This window comes from Daphnia pulicaria, chromosome 5 (assembly GCF_021234035.1).
Source record: "Daphnia pulicaria isolate SC F1-1A chromosome 5, SC_F0-13Bv2, whole genome shotgun sequence".
Lineage (NCBI taxonomy): Eukaryota > Metazoa > Arthropoda > Branchiopoda > Diplostraca > Daphniidae > Daphnia > Daphnia pulicaria.
Genome location: NC_060917.1, coordinates 2,781,459 through 2,801,715, shown reverse-complemented (window position 1 = coordinate 2,801,715; position 20,257 = coordinate 2,781,459). Strand labels below are relative to the sequence as shown.

Here is a 20,257-nt window from a genome sequence, read left to right as displayed (position 1 = left end):
ATTGAAACAAACATATTCTTGATCAGAATTTCACGCTGAGCACGATGCGATCAAAATAATATTTAGTTCCAAAACTTGTCACTAGATGGCGCTGATTTCAATACTTAGAAAAAGGCACTTCTACTGCTCAGAACCATCTGAAACATACATATTCTTGATCCGAATTTCACGCTGAGCACGATGCGATAATAATAAAATTCAGTTCCAAAACTTGTCACTAGATGGCGCTGATTTCAATACTTAGAAAAAGGCACTTCTACTGCTCAGAACCATCTGAAACATACATATTCTTGATCCGAATTTCACGCTGAGCACGATGCGATCATAATAAAATTTAGTTCCAAAACTTGTCACTAGATGGCGCTGATTTCAATACTTAGAAAAACCCCTTCTACTGCTCAGAAACATGCAATCTAGGGTATATTCTTTATCAGAATGATCAGAACCCCATGTAAAAATGAAATATGGGAAAATGAATGGGAGGGAGGAGGGCGTACGAAAAAAAGGGGACCCACGTTCCTCTTCTCCCCCATTCGTCCCATTCTCTCTCTTCTCCCCGTTCTTCCCTCAAAGAAACCAAAACAAAGTTTTACATTTAAATTTTTAGCCCTAAACAATTTTTAAGTCCTAGTAAATTATACATCAAATTAACAACCAATATCTTACCTAGAGCACTGTGAAATTCTTTTGAAGAAATATTCCGAATTAAAAACACTAGATTATTTTTATTGAAGCCACTTAGATTTCTTATGGCCTTTGCCATGTAAACGGAAAAAACTACAAAACGCATGCGTTGCCAGATTTCTGGAAGTCGGATTTTTGCGATGTGAATAAGCCCTATTGTTGATCATGAAAATAATTAAAGAATTTATTGGAGTTCTACTGTCTCTGAGCAGGTATCGGAATCGCAAGTGCTATAAGTGAAATTTTGGCAAACAAAAATTCAAGGTCCCTTTAAGAGGTAAAGAAGAAGTCCCCCTAATAAAGGTGAAGATTAGAATAAACAGAAAATCTATTGCATTAGCTATAAATACAAGAGTTAATTTCCAGGCTTAGTTTCTTGCCACAATTTTTGAAATTCAGCACAAAAAGGTTCAACAGTCCAGGGATCATTAGTGATTATGACAGATTCGTTGTTACCAGTGACAGCTTGTGAAGTCCAGTTGAAGGACCCAGAGCAAAGCAGCTCATCGTCAATAATAAAAAACTTGTGGTGCATTAGAAATGGGGTGTTACTAAAGTATGGAATTGGAACTTCCAAAATGGAAGTATAAAATATGGAATTCGATCGAAAACTATGGAATTCAAGGGCCGACTTTCCAGATTTTAGCAAAATTTCTGCCGTCTAAAATATGGAAAGGAACTTCCAAAAATTAATGGAATTCAACTAAAAATTCTAAAAATTCACATTTTTTTTTTTTGTGTGGCACTAGATGGCATATACATTTCATATTCATATTTATTTACAAAAGTGCCACCAATACTGCCCAACCCACATATTGTTCTATTTTTTTAGATTTTTTTTTGCTTGTCCTACAACTTTTTTGTAAAATATAAGGAAAGCTGAATAAACTAAGGAATCTATATATTTTTATTTTGAAAAATTCATTTTTTAAATCGCACCTTTGAAATTGGGTGAGTTAAGAAGGTTAGTGACTTAGTCCCCAGAGAGAAAAACCATGCTTTAGAGAGGGGGAATCAGTACGCACAATTTTCGAATGGGTGGCCTCTAGACTTGCAACTGAACATAAATTTGATTTGTATCTGTAAAATACCGCTTAATGAGAAATATTGTGGGATTTCAGAAAATACCGTAAGGTCTTTTAATGCATCACTTGTGTAACGACCACTCCATCTCGCGGAGATCGGGTCGTACAATTAACACAAGCGAATAAATGAGGCTTGGGGCTACCCACAATTGCTAAAAGTATTCTGGATTTCTAAGCTAAGAGTACATAAACGAGACAAGAGTTAAACGCGGGACATACCGATATTGACGGAAGCTGATGACACGGAAAGGAAAAGGAAGTAGAGTGCGAACCCGGCACAAAAGAGCACACGGATGATAATCGCACGGTGGCAGACGCGCGTACACACACGACACAGCAAGCGCAAATGCGCACACAAAACAGACACGGAGGTAGAGAAATAGAAATGGGAAAGATAACTCGTAATCGGCACTTAACTGGGTTAACTGAAGAAGAACGGAGAAAAATGAAAGGAGTCGATAAGTAACTAGCTAATCAGAAATTAGGAAGAGCTCTACGAACTAGTCGGAGAGTCGAACGAGACTAACTAACTGTTCGGCGCACATTTGCGACGAAACTTTGCATACAGCTGGGCCCATCTGGTCCAGCAACAAAGGCACATTATTCACTAATAATCGTCCTGTGTAAAGGGTACCCCCAAATACGTTGACGTGTGAAACGATGTGGGAGGCTGACAGAAGAATTCCAAAGACAGAAGAATTCCACCGACAGTAGAACCCCAATATTTTGATTAATTTTTAAAAATTTCTTTGTATGCGACAGTAGAACGACAGTAGAACTCCTTTTTTAAATATTATTAAAAATATCCGACAACAGAACTCCAGTGCCCAACAGCAAAACTCCACTACGCGATAATAGAACTCCAATAATTTTTTAAGTTTTGTTCATGTCCGATAATAGAACTTTAATAATTATCCTTCGAAAATAATTAAAGAATTTATTGGAATTCTATTGTCTCGTAGTGGAGTTATACTGTCGGGCAGTGGAGTTCTATTGTCAGGTATTTAAAATAATTTTAAAATAATTTCTTATATGTCTTTGGGTTTCAACTGTCGTCGGAGTTCTACTGTCGCATAAAAAGATTTTTTTTTTAAATTATTTAAAATATTTGGGTTCTATTTTCGGTCGAGTTCTTCTGTCTTTAGAGTTCTACGGTCGCCGCCATAACTTTTATTTATATGCAATCGTATTTTTCTTTATTTGCTTGATCTTTCTTAACATATATAAATTCATGATGTTGTGTTGAATAATAATAAACTATAAAAATTCAAGAATTTAATTCGTGTTCCATTTTTTTAAAATTCTGTGTTCAATTTTGGAATTCCATATTTTTCGTCTACTTCCATACTTTAGGCTCCTACTTCCAGTGTTTGAGACACCTAACGCCACCTAGCGGATTCCATAGTTTTCTGTCGATTTCCAGATTTTATACTTCCATTTTGGAAGTTCCAATTCCATAGTTTAGTAACACCCTTAGAAATGGGGGTTTGTTGGTATGTACCCTGATCCCTGTTTGATAAGTGGAAAATAAGCATGCTTCCTAAAATTTGTATAAAGTCCTTTACCATCTTTCATAAAACGGTTATTCTGGGATCCGAAAGCTATCTCCATGCTCTGGTCTGTAATCACTCTGACTCTGACTCCAACTTTGTGACATTGCAACACAACATCTGCAATCTCAAAACAAGAGATGCAATAAACAGCAATGTCGATAGATTTCCTTGCTGACTTTATGTGGGAAAGTAGTTGCCTGCATTGCAAAAAGTGATAAAATAAAGGTTGTCTTTTACATTCACAGACCGACACACCAAAAACTCATATATGTCCAACCTGAAGCCAGTTGTTGTGTGGCTGAAATCGCAGCGAATCCTAGAACAGCTTTCGACTGAATCGAAAAAGTCTTTACAGGCAATTTGTTTATCAGGAAAGAATATCACTTGTCTAATCACTGGCTTTGAATTTTTTCGCTGCAGGTAATTCAAGCCTTGCCGAGTGCATTCTACCAACACAATTCCTAATTTCCTACTACGACTAGACCAAGTTTGGGGATAAAACCAGAGATTTCTACCGAATTCATTTCGTTTATCGACTTTTCTTCAACGAGTTTTGGCTAGGAAATAAATTAATAACAACGTAAACGTGTGAAGATTGAAGAACGAAGATGGGATTTGAAAGGGAAGGGAAAATAAATCAACGTTGCCGGGTTATTAAAAACAGATTTTTAAAGTTTCGGAAAAAATAAAACATTTTAGAAACGCGTCTGGGAAATGTATTTTCAATTTTCATAGCTTCTACACATGAAAAAATAAAGAAAAAAAAACGAATAAAAATCCCAACAGAATCTCAATCAATCACCTTGAGATGACCTTTATTGGTTCCCAATACAAATCCCTGCCCAGCAGTAGGAATCCAGCGAATGCAATTGAGACTTGTCAATCCAACGTCAGTCGTTTGACTTAAATCACGTACGTGGAGCAAACTGCCTTGTGGCGGGGGAATGCTCTGCTTCTTTTCTAACAGCGGATGCATTTGGTCTGCCGACACTATTTTGGCCAGCAGCAGTTGCAGCATTAGCAGCCGTAGTTGACGGATTGTTTCTTTGAGCTTGAAAGGCTTTGGTAGGAATCTGATACACCTGGGCCCAGAGTGTTGGAAGAGCATGATCACGACTGGCCACAGAGAGGGCGCGGGAACTTGCCAAGCCCAGCAGAAGATGGCGACAAGTTGGTGAAATGCTGACGGACACGACAAACTGGTCGACATTGACTTGTGCAAGGCACAAGCCCAACCGAGACGGTTCTAAACTAAGCAGACCTGGTAAAAAATACAAAAAATATAATCAATTCAATTCAATAATAACAAATTAAAATTCTGTTTTGTTAGTACTAATGAGAGCTCCAGTGAGTGAAGTGCAAGGGACGAGCGTAACGAGGAACCGGCCGTCAGCTGACACATCGACACTGGCGTCATTGTGGATTTTACTTTCGGGAACGACAATGTTGGCGTAAGGATCGCGGATGTCGGGAATGCATCCGTCTTTGGCGCAGAAATTCCAGGCCTGGATGCGGTACGTCAGATGTGCGCTGAGTGACACTTGTGATTCCGCATTCCGGCGGAGAGTCCAGCGCTGCTGCCCTGGTCCTTGTTCGGCTCCCCCGAAAGCAATTCCGGCAGCTCCAGCGCCTCCTCCCACGACATGCCGAGAAACGGGAAACGTAAGGGAATGACTGGGGAACGGCCGAAGTTCCAGGTCTGGGTGGAATTCCTGGAAATTGTCTAGCCTGACTGCTTCCGGCTACCGATGTTGTCGTCGTTGCTGTTGGTGGTTGCGGAGTAGGAGCTGGAGTCGCATCGACCGAATCAGATGAATTGATTCCGTGTTGGGAAAAGAAACTGGTGAGACTTTCCACCATGGTCGAAAGCCAGAGACGATAATGAGTTCGTTTTTGGTCGTTGTTATCGCCTCCGCTATCCGGCGCTCCTGGCTGTTAAGAGCTGGGAGCGTTGCTGCTTCCGCCGCCGTCACTCATATTGTTTAGCTGCACATTAACTACCTGAGACAAATACTCTCTCCACAAAAGCCTGTCAAATATAATTGGCAGGTTAAAAACTGCTGTCCCAATGAGTCATTAACATTAGTTTACCTCATTCGCTGCTCTACACCCCGGGGTGAACGAATGGGACTCGACTGTCGCCAACGATTCGCTGCCGTTGCGGCGGACTCGGCAGTCACATCTGAGAGAGTGGGCCAGTAAATTAAAAACATGAAGATTAACAGTCAAATTTATGATAAAATTATAAATGTTCGTCCCAACAGAGACGAATTTTACCAATGTCTGTATCGGAACTGACTTCATCTTCTACAAGGCGAAATGGGCGATAACGTGGCGGAAATCCAATGTTTAGGCTAAGCTATCCATCCGCCTGGGCGGTTGAAAACTATCCAAGCTGCCACCCGAGGATAATCTGTTTCGAATAAAAGTGAAAATATTTAACTTGTCAGGAAGTCATACAACGAAACCAAATTTACCTGGACTCGAAAGAACGAGCTCTTTCAAAGGCATCTCTTCTAGCTCGCCAATGGCGGATGCTGTGCAGGACATTAGAGGCCCACGGCCCGCCACGGGATGATACGCTGCTATCACTAAAACTGGCCGTGGACGCACCACCGCCGTCGATCAAACTTTCTCCAGCGGCCGTGGAACCATCGGTAGTTGTGCCAATGCCGTTGGCTACAGCGGCTTCGTTCAGCTGGGCCAATATGCCGATTGTCTGACGCTGAAGTCGGAAATGCGACTCTAGACGCTCCATCAAAGGACGAAGTGACTGGAAAAAATGGCAAAAATAACAAATTAATCCAGGACAATTTCATAATAATCAGAAAATGTTACCTGATCGCCGGAACGTTGTCCAGTTTCCAGATTGACTGGAGCAGTGGCTTCCGATGTCGAATGGTGAGTCGACAGGGATCTCATGATGTTTTGAAGGGTACGCCCGTGGAAAATGCGGTTGAGCAGTGAAGGTTTTCTTCGCTGGATTCCCAAATGACGGGCGTGAAGTAGGGAGTTGCTCCTGGGCGAGATGTGTGAGTTGTTGCGACGAGTCATCCGAGAGAACCGAGATCTTCTCCAGCCGACCGAATGACTCGATCCACGATCCAAACTCGGCATCACTTCATTGAATGCCAAATCTTAACAAAATTTAAAAGAAACAAAACAAGAAATTAGAATTAAATTTTCAAGTTCTAATAGGTTATAACGTTTACAACACCCACCAATTTCCATGGAATAATCACGAGAAGTTCCCGGCTGCGGGTCAATTTGTTCAACCGGATTGACTGGGGGCGAACTAGGACCACTCTGATAAAGACTCAATCTTCTGTAAAAACCCAAACAAAATTGAATAAATTGAAGCCACAGCTAATTTCAATAGAATTTTACCGGATGGGATATCTGGTGTCTCTTCCGGCAACAAAATAGCGTCTGAGTCTCGGTTCATCGCGGTGATGTTGGAGTCCAATTCGACGCAAACGGCCAAACAAATAATTGGCGAATCGGTGGCACTGAACGGGCGAATAAGCTCGTGATCCCAGGACCATTCGCCCGCTGCTGTTGAACTGGAGATCGCTTTCAAGGATCGGGCCGCTGTTGCTGCTCCCGGCTGTCCCTCCTGCTTCACGATTGTACGGGAAATGATCCTTCATTTCATGGGAATGGTCCTGGAGCTTGTTGTTACCCGCCGATGCCGTTTCGGTCGTGTTGACCGACATGGTGGACCGGATTTCCGCTTGCGACTCTCTGACTTGGTCGTGGAACACCTTGAAGAAGATGGCGCTCGTCTCGGCCGACTGCAATTTCGTGTAGAGATTCCACTGGATGGTTGCCGCCTTCAAGAAGGGCGATGCCCAACTGGACCGCTTCCATGAAAACGTTTGGCGATAACGACGACTTCATGACCAATTCGGCCACCAAATCAGAGGCGCCTTCTCGGTCCAGGTACACTTGCACCTCGTGCAAACACATTTCACCTCGCGACAGGAGACGCCCTCCAGGTCCGTGGGTTGTCAGCGATTACGATTGTCCCACACCGCCTCCACCACCACCAGTACCACCAGCAGATAATGTTGAATGAATTCCAGCGGTAGAGATTCCGCTTCCGCCATTGAGCTCGGTTTTTTTTAAACTATGCGAGGTTGGTTTGGCAAAGTAGCGAACTAAAAGATTCTTCCTCAATGCGTCTCCCTGATAATAATTGATTCATTAAGGTAATTTTATTGCTTTCAAATCATAATAAAATAATTACCTTTTCGCCATTGTGAACATCGAAATTCATCATCTGACGTAAGGTGTTGAGAACTTGGATGCAAAGTTTTTCCTCCTTGTCCTCCAGCAATCATTCAGTGTGTTTAATCAACCTTCAATCAAAATAAATTCAAAGTTAGATCAAGGGTTAACATAAATACAAGTCAAATTTACCTGCGAATGAATCCACCATTGTCACACTTTTTCCGTGCTTCCGTGCCAGGCTGGAAAAGGTATTCCGGTCGGTAAAGGACATCGACGATAACGGAAGACTCGGCTTGAATCAAAGGATGCAGTTGAGCCTTAACAAGACGACAATTTCTTGCAGGCCCTCAATAATTGTCCGATCAAAGCGGACGCTCAACTGCGAAATGAGGTACCTGAAAAAAGACCAGATAAAGTCAAAAGCTTTAAGGAAATTAAATTTCTTTTGGTTTTACTTGAGAGCTCCGCTGCTGTCAGTGGCGTCCAGCCTTTCCTTCACCTCCTTCCGCTTCACGATCGATGAAGTGCAGTCTGCAGAAAGTGGAGATATTCCACGTGACGGCCGTGAGTCTCGATGTAGTGAACGAAATGCTGGACCACTTTGTCGCTCAGTTCGCTGCACAGTTGGGCATAGTCTTGGAAGATGGCACAAACCGTTTAAGCTTCCAGCAACTGAATTGAAAAAATGATCAAGTTTGAAAAACATTAGGGCTACCAACATGGTGTGGTGACGCTGGCTAGCGGGTCGCCGTTGATGGACCAGAGGTGGAGCCAAGTGCCTGAGCAGGCAGCGCTTGTCGCCCGTCAACTGGCGGATGAAAGTCAAACGAGACAAGATCACGCGGAGAAGATCTCCAGGGCGATGAGCTGGCAGAGGTAGCGGTGCTTGTGCACCTCGCCAATGTCCTCGTAGTCCAGCAGGGAGAACTTGCTGCTGTTGCTGCTGCCGTAGGTAAGCGTCGTGTACGTTGGAACGATCTGCCCGAAAGTCCCAGACGGGAAATTGAGTCTGAGTGAATCTGTCCACCACGTACGAATGTCCCTTTCCTGTTTCATTCAATTTAAAAATTTAAATTCCCGGCCAGCAATTGAAGGAGGGAAACAAAGAGTTTACCGAAAATGAGGAGGCCGTCCTCCAGCACCATCCTCAGGCCCTTTCTTCCAGTCGCATTAGGTTCTGCCAATCCTGCGGTTGCTGTTGGGCCGTCGATTGCAAAGACGGAACGGGAAACGGAAGACAGTTTGCTAGACTGTGGGGCGTGGGCTTCTAAAACAATTCTGGCTGAAATAAACCGACATGAAACTAGAATCAAACTACTGACTGCAGGTCTGGGGTTGAACTGACCAGACTGGGCTCAGGTGAGATCCACCTTCTAACCTCTGTGGTTAAGACATTCTGCCAAATGTTGGTGACTGCTGGAATCGTAGTGAAAGGACCAGGGCAAAATCACACTACCACAGACGATGGGTGAATCTCTCGTAGAGTCGAGTCTACAGGCCCAGCCAGCCAGAGTGCAACTTGCTCACCACATCCACACTGCGACTGAACAATCTGGAGACAGCCTTCAAGATGAATTCATCTCTGGTGACGTCTGTTTTCTCCAATATCTCATTCGAGGAAGTCCCCCCTGATTCCTGCAACTGCTGACGGCCGTGCATGGGGCGCCGGAAAAACAGGAAACAGCTCCAGCGGCTGGAATAGGCTGGCTAGTCTTTTATCAACACTGTCACAAGAGATCAGACTCGGCCACCAAGTATTGCTGACCAATGTGGAAGAAAATAACTACATATCACATCAATGAAAAAACTGAATCGAAGTTTTGTAATAATTCAAAGGTTACCTAAACGCCAATTGACGAGGTATCACTGACACTGAGTTAGTGTCAGTCAGTGAATAGACAAATTATGTCACTGACAAACGTGACACAGCCATTTGTTGTTTCTTTGTTTTGGAGGGGGGAGGGGGTAGGAATGCATGTCAAATTTCTTTAAATTTTTAAATACATTTTATTTATTTGCTTGTTTTCTAAAATTTGACCAGGATTCAATTAATAAGAAATATTCAAAGTAAAATTCACAATCCATTCAACTTCTAATCTCTTCGAATTTTTACGTAACAGTTTGAAAGAATTAAGAATAATTGCAACCATGATAGCAGAAGTCAAAATAAACATTTGACTGATTTCATCATGCTTGTTCCCTTGTTCTTATTCCGACAACAAAGTAATGCTTGTTTATAAAAAAGAAAACTGCAAAATGTGTGTATTCGAATTGAGAACCATAGTTTGATCCTTACTGTTTTTATTGCTAAGCATAAGGCTATGTAGAGCAACAAAAACAAAGATGGATTCTTTTGAAAACATCAGTGTATCACACGAACAATTGGAGGACTTTGCAGAATATTATTTTGGGTTGTCAATCAGCAAATTAGTCGCTCTTCTGCTTGCTATTATACTGTTTAGTTATGTGTTAGCCAACTTGCTTGTGGAGAAGTGTAGGGAAAATGGTTTCTTGGGTAGCGTGTACGAGCAAAAGTTACTCTTTGTGCCTGATGCTGGTTCAAAACCTGAAGAGGAACACGAAGTAACAGAAATTGGGCTACTACTCTCACTCCATGAAGGACCAAGGACACAACTCGATGAAGCTGAAACACTGGACTATTTAAAAGACATCAACACAGAGTCGAAAATTACTCAGGTCGAAATCCACCAAAGCAGCATGAAGAAAGCGACAGATGTGATCAAGGCATTTCACGTTTTCCTCATCTTCAAAACGACAAGTGAAGCAGACGAGGGAGACTTTTGGTGGTCATTAGAGAAGAACCTGGACTACATCGTCTTGCAAAGATCCCGCAACAAAGACGACGTCAAAAACAAGTTGTACGGCGAAGAGCGAAAACCAGGCGAACAAATTATTGAAAATTTGGTCGGAAAAGGTTCAATCAAGGATCTGTTTGGAATGCTTTTGACACATCAAGTCATTGAAGAACACTACAACATCGAAGATTCCAACTGCGAGTCCTTGGTCTATTTCGTCAGCAAACGCATTACTGAAATAGGATACGAATACGAGCGTTGGAATCGCGCCTACTCTCCTCTTAAATGTGAACGCAACTCTAACGTACTTCACTTGCAAGTGATCAATTTATTAACGGGTGTAACTGACTGGCCCACTTTATTCATTCTCGTTTATTTAAAAAATACCAATGTCATTGATAAAGTGATGAAGAGTGGCAACTATGACATCAACGCCCTCCACGGGGGAATCACTCCGCTCCAGTTTGCCATTATGTATTCAAAAACCAACATGGTGAAACATCTTCTAAAAGATCCAATCAATGCCGACCCGACAACTCGCGACAGTCAATCGGGGGGGAATGCACTTCACGCGGCAGTAACGTACACATTGGAAACAGAGATCATTGATTTACTCCTGGCTCATCCCAAAGTCAACGTTGACGACGTAGACGGAGATGGAGAATCGGCTCTCCATCGGGCCGCTTATCGATCCCACACCATCGCTGTTGGAAAATTATTAGAAAAAGGTGCCAATCCCAACATTTTCAACAAAAAAGGTTGGTCTCCTCTTCATGTAGCAGCTTTGCACGGAAGCGAAACAGAGATCATCGATTTAATCCTTCAAGCTCAAAAACAAAACCACGTTGACGATGACAAAGCTCAAAATGGAGCAACTGCTCTTCATTGCGCCGCCGCCTCATCCAATGAAATCATTGCCCAACATTTGATCAACAAGGGCGCATACCTCCATTCTCGAGACAAGAATGGAGATCCTCCACTTCACTATGCTGTAGTCGGTGCAAAGAATATGAAAAACATAGACTTACTATTACGAAACATAAAAGATGAAGACATGTTGTACGAGTACAGAAACGATGACAAACTTTTGTATCGTGCCTACCAAAACCAGCACTTACTAGGAGCGGAAATTGCTGCTCGGTTAAAGGCAATCGACAGGATACAAAAACCTCAAAGTTGGGCTGACAAAATACTTGAGGTACTCCGCCGTGTCATCGAGATTCCCGCCAATCTTTTACGTAAAACCATCAAGAAAGTCGAAACATTTTTCTTTTCTTTTACACTACTGGTTCGCCTCCGAATAGCCAACGCCAAGAATTCACAGGAAATTGATGAAATCCTGAAACAAGAAGAAATCGGAACCAACAACCGCGATGAAAATGGGGAAACTCCACTTTTTTGCGCAATAAGAGCCAACAACGTGAATGCTGTTAGATGTTTGCTGGAAAAAGGAGCCGATACCACCAGACGCAACAACAATGGCCTCACTCCGTTTCAAGTGGCTACGATACAACCTGAGGATAATGTCGATATTCTCGACTTACTTCTGGCAAACGACAAAGTCGACATCAATGACGGTGGCAAATCTGGATACACTCTTCTTCATTTGGCAATGGCAACATCCGACGTGACTACCGTTCGCTTCCTGTTATCAAAAGGAGCTAATCCAAATGTTGCTGACCAAAATGGAACCACTCCAATCCATGTGGCGGCCTATTGTGCAGACACAACTGACGTTCTCGGCCTGATCCTGGAAAAAAAAGAAGTCGTCATCAATCGTCTCGACAATGATGGCCAAACTGCTCTTCATTATGCAGTAAGAGGCAAGAGAGAGAATAATGTTGGCTACTTGCTGGAAAACGGAGCCGACCGCACCATATGCGACAAAAAAGGCAACACTCCGTTTCAAGTGGCAGCAGCGGCAGTCAGTCAAGACTCGGCTATTCTCGACTTACTTCTGGCAAACGAAAAAAAATCTGAGATTGACGAAAGGAACAACGCAGAAGACTTGGACATTATCGAGCTACCCCCGAGTCAGGAAAATGTCGTCAATGTCAACTCCTTGGACAACAGCGGAGCACATCATCAACATATCCAGTCTGAGCAAAGTGAAGAAATTTCTAATCCTTTGAAAAACGCCACGGAGGTAATAGGAAACACAAGTTCAGGGGTGCAGAGCACAGCAGATTAGCATTCCTATTCAAATGATTGCATCATTTATCTAATTTACTTTTTTTTATTTTCCGGTCCATCCCTGGAAGGTTATTGGCAACCCTTGCGGGTGTGGTGCCCTACGAGTCCAAGGTGAAATTCCCCAGGAAGCGTCGAGCAGCGCTGGACGGTCAGGATTCACCACGGATTAATAATGCAGAACGTTTAGAGTAAAAATATGATTTTGATGTCAAGCCTGTACCGTCAGTCCGTCCCAGCAGCGCAATTCACCTCCTGCAATTAAATGTTAAGATGTTAGGTTGATTACTTGATTCAATGCAACACATCATTTAGCCATTCAGTTGGTTGCTGCTTCGGTAACTGGAAAAGCCAAACAAATTCTGTTATCACTCAACCAATTAATGAAATACAATATTATAAATATGAAGTACAGTATAAATGGACTCGGCATTTCAATCAAATAGACCTTAGATATGAATCGATGTGTTGCTTACCTACAGATAATCGTGGCCAGCCTCCAAATAGAAATGTGGTGAATGCCAACCCTATACCATACCATACCACCATGAATGCCATAATAACTTGCTGGTTAACTTCACTAAGGAAGTAAGGAACAATTCCCTAGTCCAATAAAATATTAGCCAAAACTCCTGTAGAAAACGTCAGAACACCACGAACTTGCTTCAGACCGTCCGTCACTTTCTTTATCTTGAACTGGAAACTGATTGGGCGTTGGCGACCAAAAGTCGTATCTCTTCCACTCAAATAAGTCATAATAAACGAACCCATCACCCGACTTTCGGTTTAGGTACACTACAAATCAGTCAGCCTGCCGTGCGTCACGGTTGGCATCCTAGCGATGTGGTACCAATGCGCAACAGCCGCTTCGGTACAAACTATACTCACCCCATACAGGAGTGCTGGAATAAAAAACTGTAGGTCTCGATGGCCACTTGTGCTGTTGTCCTTGGTGTCACATTCGGTCACATTGCAACGTGTTAGACAAATAAGTGAACGTCAAAAAGTTGAACTAATCATGGAGAACGTGGAAAACTTCATTAAAAGCATTCCAGGTATGGGGCAATATTTCGGTGGATATTTTGGTGGCGAGTCGCAGCAAAAATTGCTCTTCGTGCCCGATGCTGATAACAACCCTGATACGGATTACGAAATAACGGAACCTGCGCTCTTTCGATTCTTACTCAACGAAGAAACTACGGAACAATGCAAAGAGGTTCAAGCTGTATTACCCGACATGCTGAACGTTTTAAAAGACATAAAAAAAGAGTCGAAAATCACCGAGTTCGAAGCCCACCAAAGCAGCATAGACATGATGAAAGATTTCAAAGGAGCCTTTCACGTTTTCATCCTCTTCAAAACGACAAGTGAAACAGATGGAGTCTACTGGTGGTCCCTCGAAAAAAACCGGGACTACATCGTCTTGCAACGATCCCGTAACAAAGATGACGTCAAGAACCAGTGTTATGGAGAAACGCGAAGAAAAGTGAAACCCATTGTCGAAAAGTTGGCGGGAAAAGGTAGGATTGACGATCTTTTTGCAATGCTTTGGGTCAATCAGATGATTCCGGAAGAGTACCACATTAGGAAATCCAACTGTCAGTCCTTTGTCACTTTCGTCAGCAAACGAATAACTGAAGAAGAATACGAATACAAGGGGTATTTCGAATACTTTCCTCCCGAAAACGACCGCAACGTCAAAATGTTGGATTTATTAAAAATCTTGACGATAGAATCCCATCCGCTATTGAGTCTTATCAATTATGAAAATACCGATCTTCTCGACAAGGTAATAAAGAGTGGGAAATACGTCATCGATGCCCTTCACAGCGGAATTACTCCGCTCCACTTTGCGATTGCCATGTCAAAAACCAAAGTGGTAGAATATCTTCTACAAAACCAAAATGCCGATCCCACAACGCGCGGCCAATACGGAGGAAGTGCACTACAAATGGCGGCCTTGTTCACTACGAAAACGGAGATCATCGATTTGATTCTAGCTCACCCCAAGGTCAAGCTTGACGATGTAGACGAAAACGGAGACACGGCTCTTCATGCTGCCGCTGATTCATCCAACGTCATTGCCGTCAAACACTTGATAAACAAAGGAGCCCATCCCAACATATTAGACGTAGACGGTCTGTCTCCTCTTCATGTGGCAGCCAGGAACAGAAACGGTAACCCTATCATCGATCTCCTCCTGGAAGCTCAAAAAGTCAAAGGCATGGGCGGCGGTGTGGACGATGCCAATGAAAAAGGAATGACGGCCCTTCATTACGCCGCCTTCGAATCCAATGAAATCACGGCCGAGCATTTGATCCAAAAGGGCGCCGATCCCAATAATCCAGACAAAGGTGGTATTACTCCACTTCACTATGCTGCACTCGGTGCAAAGGACATGAACATCATCGACTTATTATTGCTGAACATAAAAGATGAAGAGATCGGCCAGTACAACAACAACCAAATACTTTTCTTTGGCGCCAAGACTAACAAGCACGGACTGCAGGCGAAAATAGTTGCTCGGCTGGCGGAAAAAGGCATAGCTACAGAAGACGAACCTGAAAATAGGACTGGCAACTTTTACAAGGTGTTTGAAGAATTGGACGAGGCAACAGGAGCTGTGACTCGCCGATTCGCAAAGGAAGACGAAGACGCTGCCGATCCTTCAACAATGAACTTTGCCCAACTGTATGGATGTTGGATAGCAGGAGCAAAGACTTTACAAGAAGTGGAGGAAATCCTGAAAGAAAGAAACTACAATATCAATGACCGCGATCAAAACGGGGAAACTGCTCTTCACTTGACATGCAAAGCCGCAAACGTGGACATTGCTCGCTACTTGCTGGAAAATGGAGCCGATCCAACGGCACGCGACAACGACGGCCTCACTCCACTTCACATAGCGGCGGCATACATTTCAGATTCTGACATTTTCGATTTACTACTTGTGGCAAATCGAAATGTCGACATTGACGCAAGTGACGAATCTGGAATGACTGCCCTTCATTTCGCAACGGCGACATCCAACGTGACTTGTGCTCGCTTCCTCTTATCAAACGGAGCCAATCCCAACACTCGAAATCAAAATGGATCCACTCCACTTCATTTTGCTGCTATGTTCGCCAAAGACATGGACATTGTCGAATTACTCGTCAATCACAAAGACGTGGATGCTGTCAACTGCTTGGACAATAGTGAACTAAACGCGCTAATGCATTGCGCAACATTCAACGAGAACGGCCACGGCGAAAGAATTGTTAATCTTTTGAGAGAGAAACGTGCCTCGGCGGAAGAAAGAAACATCTTGAACGGATCGCTCATAATCTGGGACGGTGACCAGCCGGATCGTGAAGACGTGCAACACTTTTACCTCTCTCACAGGGAGAGGATGCTGGGGAGTCGGGAAAAAGAAGGTCAAAGTGTGGATTACGTAGACTTCTTCAACGACGACAAAGTGAAAATCGAGGACAAAATCGAGAAAATGTTTCTAATTCGTCTAGATAACGCAATGGCAAATTCGGACGTGGGAAAGGTTCGCCACCTGATAGAAATGGGAGCAGAGCTCAGCAAAGCGACTTGGGGAGGAGGAAGGAATGCCCTTCATGCGGCATCAAAATACGTGACCAAAACGGAACTACTCGACGTCATTCTGGCAACCGGAATATTCGATGTCAACAGTCGCGACGAAAATGGACACACTGCTCTTCGTTTTGCCGTAGACGCCAACAGCGTAGAGAATGTTCGCCACTTACTGGAACAAGGAGCCGATCCCACCATTAGCGACAACGACGGCTTCACTCCATTTCATATGGCAGCGGCATTCAATAAAGATTCCGAGATTCTCATTTTACTCAGCCTGGCAACTGATGGCAATACATTTGAGATGGACGAAAGAAACAAATTTGGATTGACTGCCCTCCACCTGGCTACTTATGCATCCAACGTGACTGCCGCTCGCCTCCTCTTATCAAACGGAGCCGACCCCAACGTCACTGACAAAAACGGAGCTACTCCACTCCATGTGGCTGCCATTTTTGCTAAAGACATGCAAGTCGTCGAGTTACTCGTGAATCATCCCGACGTCGATGTCAACTGCTTGGACAACTGGGGAAGAAATGCGCTAGATCACGCAAGAAAAAACACGAACGGACAGAGTGACAAAATTTCAGAATTGTTGAAAGAAAAAGGCGCAGTGGAAACAGAAGTAGAAAACAAGCCGGAGAAAGTAGAGAAGGCAGCATTGGCTCTAAGGAACGCCATCACCGATTCGGAGGTCGAAACGATTCGCAACTTGTTAACAACAGCACAAGGATTAGATATTATTAGCGCTGTGATCTGGGGAGAAGAAGGAATGAATGCACTTCACTTGGCATCACGTCATGCAAAGACGACGGATGTCATCGACGTCGTTCTCGAAACTGGGAAATTCGACATCAACGGAGTCGACAACGATGGAAAAACACCTCTCCACTACGCAGTCGAGGGATCTGATCGTGCAATTATTGTTCCTCACCTGATTGAAAAGGGAGCCGATCCCAACATTGGTGAAAAAGGAGGAATAACTCCAGTTCATGTGGCAGCAGCGTTGAATAGAGACTTGGATATTCTCGATCGTCTAGTCTCAGCATATGAAAATGTCAATGTAAATCAATGTGATTGTGATGGTTTAACTGCCCTACATTCGGCCGCCCTAGCATCCAACGTGACAGCCGCTCGCATTCTCTTATCGAAAGGAGCTAACCCCAACGCTGCTCTTCAAAATGGAGTCACTCCACTTCATTTGGCGGCCAAGTTTGCCAAAGACATTGACATCGTTGAGTTACTCCTCAATCATGAGGACACAAATGTCAACTACTCGGACAACATTGGACGCAAGGCGCTAGATTACGCAACGATCAACGAGAGCGGGCTCGGTGAAAGAATTGTCAATCTGTTGAAAGAAAAAGACGCCGTGGACGAGGCAGGAATAGAAAACAAATCGGAAAACATTGTAGCATTGGTATTTAACGCAATCAAAAATTCGAACGTGGAAACGACTCGTAACTTGATAGAAAATGGATATGATATCAGCACTGCGACTTGGGAAGAAGGAATGAATGCACTTCACTTGGCATCATATTACGCAGAGACGACCGATCTCATCGACGTCGTTCTTGAAACACGGAAATTCGACATCAACGGAGGCGACAACAGTGGAAGGACACCTCTCCATTACGCAATCAATGGGACGAGCCATGCAATCATTGCATGGGTTCAAAGGAGAACGGACCCCAACATTTTTGACACTAAGAATGATGCAAGGACTTCAATCCATCACATTACGGCAAATAACGAGACCGACATGGATTTCATTCGGGAAATAAATGCCAACAGAAATGTTATTGTTGGTTATTTGATGGGAAAAGGAGCTGATCCCACTATACGCGACAACCATGGCATCACTGCACTTCACGTGGCAGCGACAGGCATTACGAATACCGATATTCTTGATTCACTTCTGGCAAACGGAAAATTAGATGTAAACGACAGCAGCAAATCTGGATTGACTGCCCTCCATATGGCAGTTGCAGAACATAACGTGACTGCCACTCGCTTCCTCTTATCGAATGGAGCCAACCCCAACGCTGCCGAAGAAAATGGACTCACTCCACTCCATGTGGCGGCCAATTATGCAAGGGACATGGACATTATCGAACTACTCCTTAATCACAAAGACGTAAATGTCAACTATTTGAACAATAGAGGACAAAATGCACTACACTGCGCAAGAAACAATTTTCACGGGCTCGGCGAAGCCATTACCAATTTGTTGAGGGAAAAAATGGCCGGGAAGGCAGAAGGAAACAACCACGAACCGGAGAACATTACTGCATTGGTACCACCAGGTCGCATCAAAGAAGATTCGGACATAAAGACGATTCGTTTCTTGATTGAAAGTGGACAAGATATTAGCGCGATGACGTGGGGAGAAAACGGATCGAACGCACTTCATCTGGCGGCAGCTAATGCAAAGACGACCGATGTCATCGACGTCATTTTGGAAACGGGAGAATTCGACATCAACGGAGGTGACAACGATGGAAGAACACCTCTCCATTACGCAATTAAGAGACCCGACCCTGTTACAATCAACGCTCGACGTCTGATTAAACTGGGAGCCAATCCCGGCATCGCTGACAAGAACAGAGTCACCCCTCTTCACATGGCCGCAAGGAATGCAGAATCGATGGATCTCATCGAACTACTCCTCAATACAGAAGCGGTGGACGTGAATTGTGTCGACAAACAAGGACGGACTCCTCTCGATTGTGCTCGGGCCAACAAACACGGACTAGGTGAGAAGATTATCGCTCGTCTGACCGAATATGACCAAAAGGAATGGTAAGAATTGATATTCTGTTTACATTCTAGTTTCTCCCAACTCCTAATAAGAAAACCTTGCAAACTGATGGTGGCTGTGTAGCAACAGTAAAAAAAAAATAACAATAAAACGACTTTTTTAGAATCGTCACTCCAGGCGACTGTGCTAAAACGTTACATTTGCATCGGTATTGGCTTACCTCTCTGTATACCACTGTTCTTCTTTAAACCAGTCGAGGTATCAACAATTATCTATGAGTTCATAGATAATTGTAAAAATTGTAAAAGAGTAAAGTTAAAGTAATAATTGTAAAAGATAATTCGTAGATAATTCTCCAATTGTCGACGAGTTCATAGATAATTGTCATTGAACTTGTGACGCGCCAGTAGCGTTAATACATCTTAGATCATTTCCTAGTGTGTGTATACTACTTTAATAGGCTAAGAAACTGACCTGAACAAAGGCAGTTACGGTGTGTGTGAGGATCCATCTCAGATTTTTCTTTTCTTTCGTGTCCAACAGCAGGAGCACCGCCCATAATCCGGAGATGAGCGGAGGTGAGCGGAGGTGAGCGGAGGACGCCGGAAGGATATTTTCTGAATTGCATCGTCTTTCGTTGTTATTAATGAAATGTACAATTGAAAGTCTTGAAGAACTTTGGTGTCGAACGATATGAAATGCAAAATATTTTCTGATTAAGAATAAACTCTTACAAACTACACTGGTGTTAAATAAATTCTGATTATTTTTCCCCCTTTTCAAATGTGACAACTTCATTAATAAAATGAAATAAATTGCTTAAGCTAGATAGAATTTAAAAATAAATAGCCTATCCTTTATACCCTTATAGATTAAGTCTTGTGTGGCCTACGTTACCCTCATAAGAAAACCCCAATGAATCGTACCCACACCCAGCAAAAATAACATTTTCTAATTAGTTGAAATGCGGGTTTTGGCCTAATTTCGGATAAACTCTTAAATGTTCCAGAAACATTAACTGTGTTGTTTGCCTTCCTTGGAACAGCTCCGACTCACATACGTACCTGGAAAACTGCATGATCAACTCATCGCGCCATAGTTTGACAAGAAATCAAGACTGCATCTGAAGGCCCTCTGGTAAATTGTACAATGAACTACAGCAATTAAATTAGCGATGTTTGGCTTCAACCTATTGAAGCAGAGCTGATGTTGGATGTTGTCGCCCAGGTTGCAAGTGGTCAAGGCTCCCTCCTCGACGGCCAGCTTCTTGCTGACGCACAATTCCTCCGCACAATTACCGGCGCTCTGTGGGCGGCCACGGCAAACCAAAATGCAGGGCCCCTATCAAACTAC

General features: G+C 43.4%; 3 protein-coding genes and 1 long non-coding RNA gene across 4 annotated transcripts; 2 read left to right on the top strand and 2 right to left on the bottom strand.

The window, feature by feature from the left end:
• Window positions 1-4,369: 4,369 nt before the first annotated feature.
• Window positions 4,370-7,211, bottom strand: LOC124341288. Its single transcript, XM_046794326.1, has 7 exons — window positions 6,710-7,211; window positions 6,544-6,647; window positions 6,161-6,459; window positions 5,800-6,095; window positions 5,414-5,504; window positions 4,656-5,351; window positions 4,370-4,583 (listed from the first exon to the last, which is right to left on the bottom strand). Exons 1-6 carry the CDS (start codon window positions 7,036-7,038, stop codon window positions 5,316-5,318), a joined length of 1,155 nt encoding a protein of 384 aa, XP_046650282.1. The 5' UTR covers window positions 7,039-7,211; the 3' UTR covers window positions 4,370-4,583; window positions 4,656-5,315.
• Window positions 7,212-7,449: 238 nt separating this feature from the next.
• On the bottom strand, window positions 7,450-7,905 carry LOC124341529. The gene is made up of 3 exons (XR_006918422.1): window positions 7,745-7,905; window positions 7,572-7,683; window positions 7,450-7,510 (listed from the first exon to the last, which is right to left on the bottom strand). It is a non-coding gene; the product is annotated as an uncharacterized LOC124341529 (long non-coding RNA).
• A 1,993-nt stretch (window positions 7,906-9,898) lies between these two features.
• LOC124340705 (CARD- and ANK-domain containing inflammasome adapter protein-like) lies at window positions 9,899-12,734 on the top strand. Its single transcript, XM_046793311.1, has 2 exons — window positions 9,899-12,517; window positions 12,633-12,734. Exons 1-2 carry the CDS (start codon window positions 9,899-9,901, stop codon window positions 12,732-12,734), a joined length of 2,721 nt encoding a protein of 906 aa, XP_046649267.1.
• An 826-nt stretch (window positions 12,735-13,560) lies between these two features.
• LOC124340778 (serine/threonine-protein phosphatase 6 regulatory ankyrin repeat subunit B-like) lies at window positions 13,561-19,505 on the top strand. Its single transcript, XM_046793412.1, has 2 exons — window positions 13,561-18,945; window positions 19,448-19,505. The coding sequence occupies exons 1-2, from the start codon at window positions 13,580-13,582 to the stop codon at window positions 19,494-19,496; spliced, it is 5,415 nt and encodes a 1,804-aa protein (XP_046649368.1). The 5' UTR covers window positions 13,561-13,579; the 3' UTR covers window positions 19,497-19,505.
• Window positions 19,506-20,257: the final 752 nt, after the last annotated feature.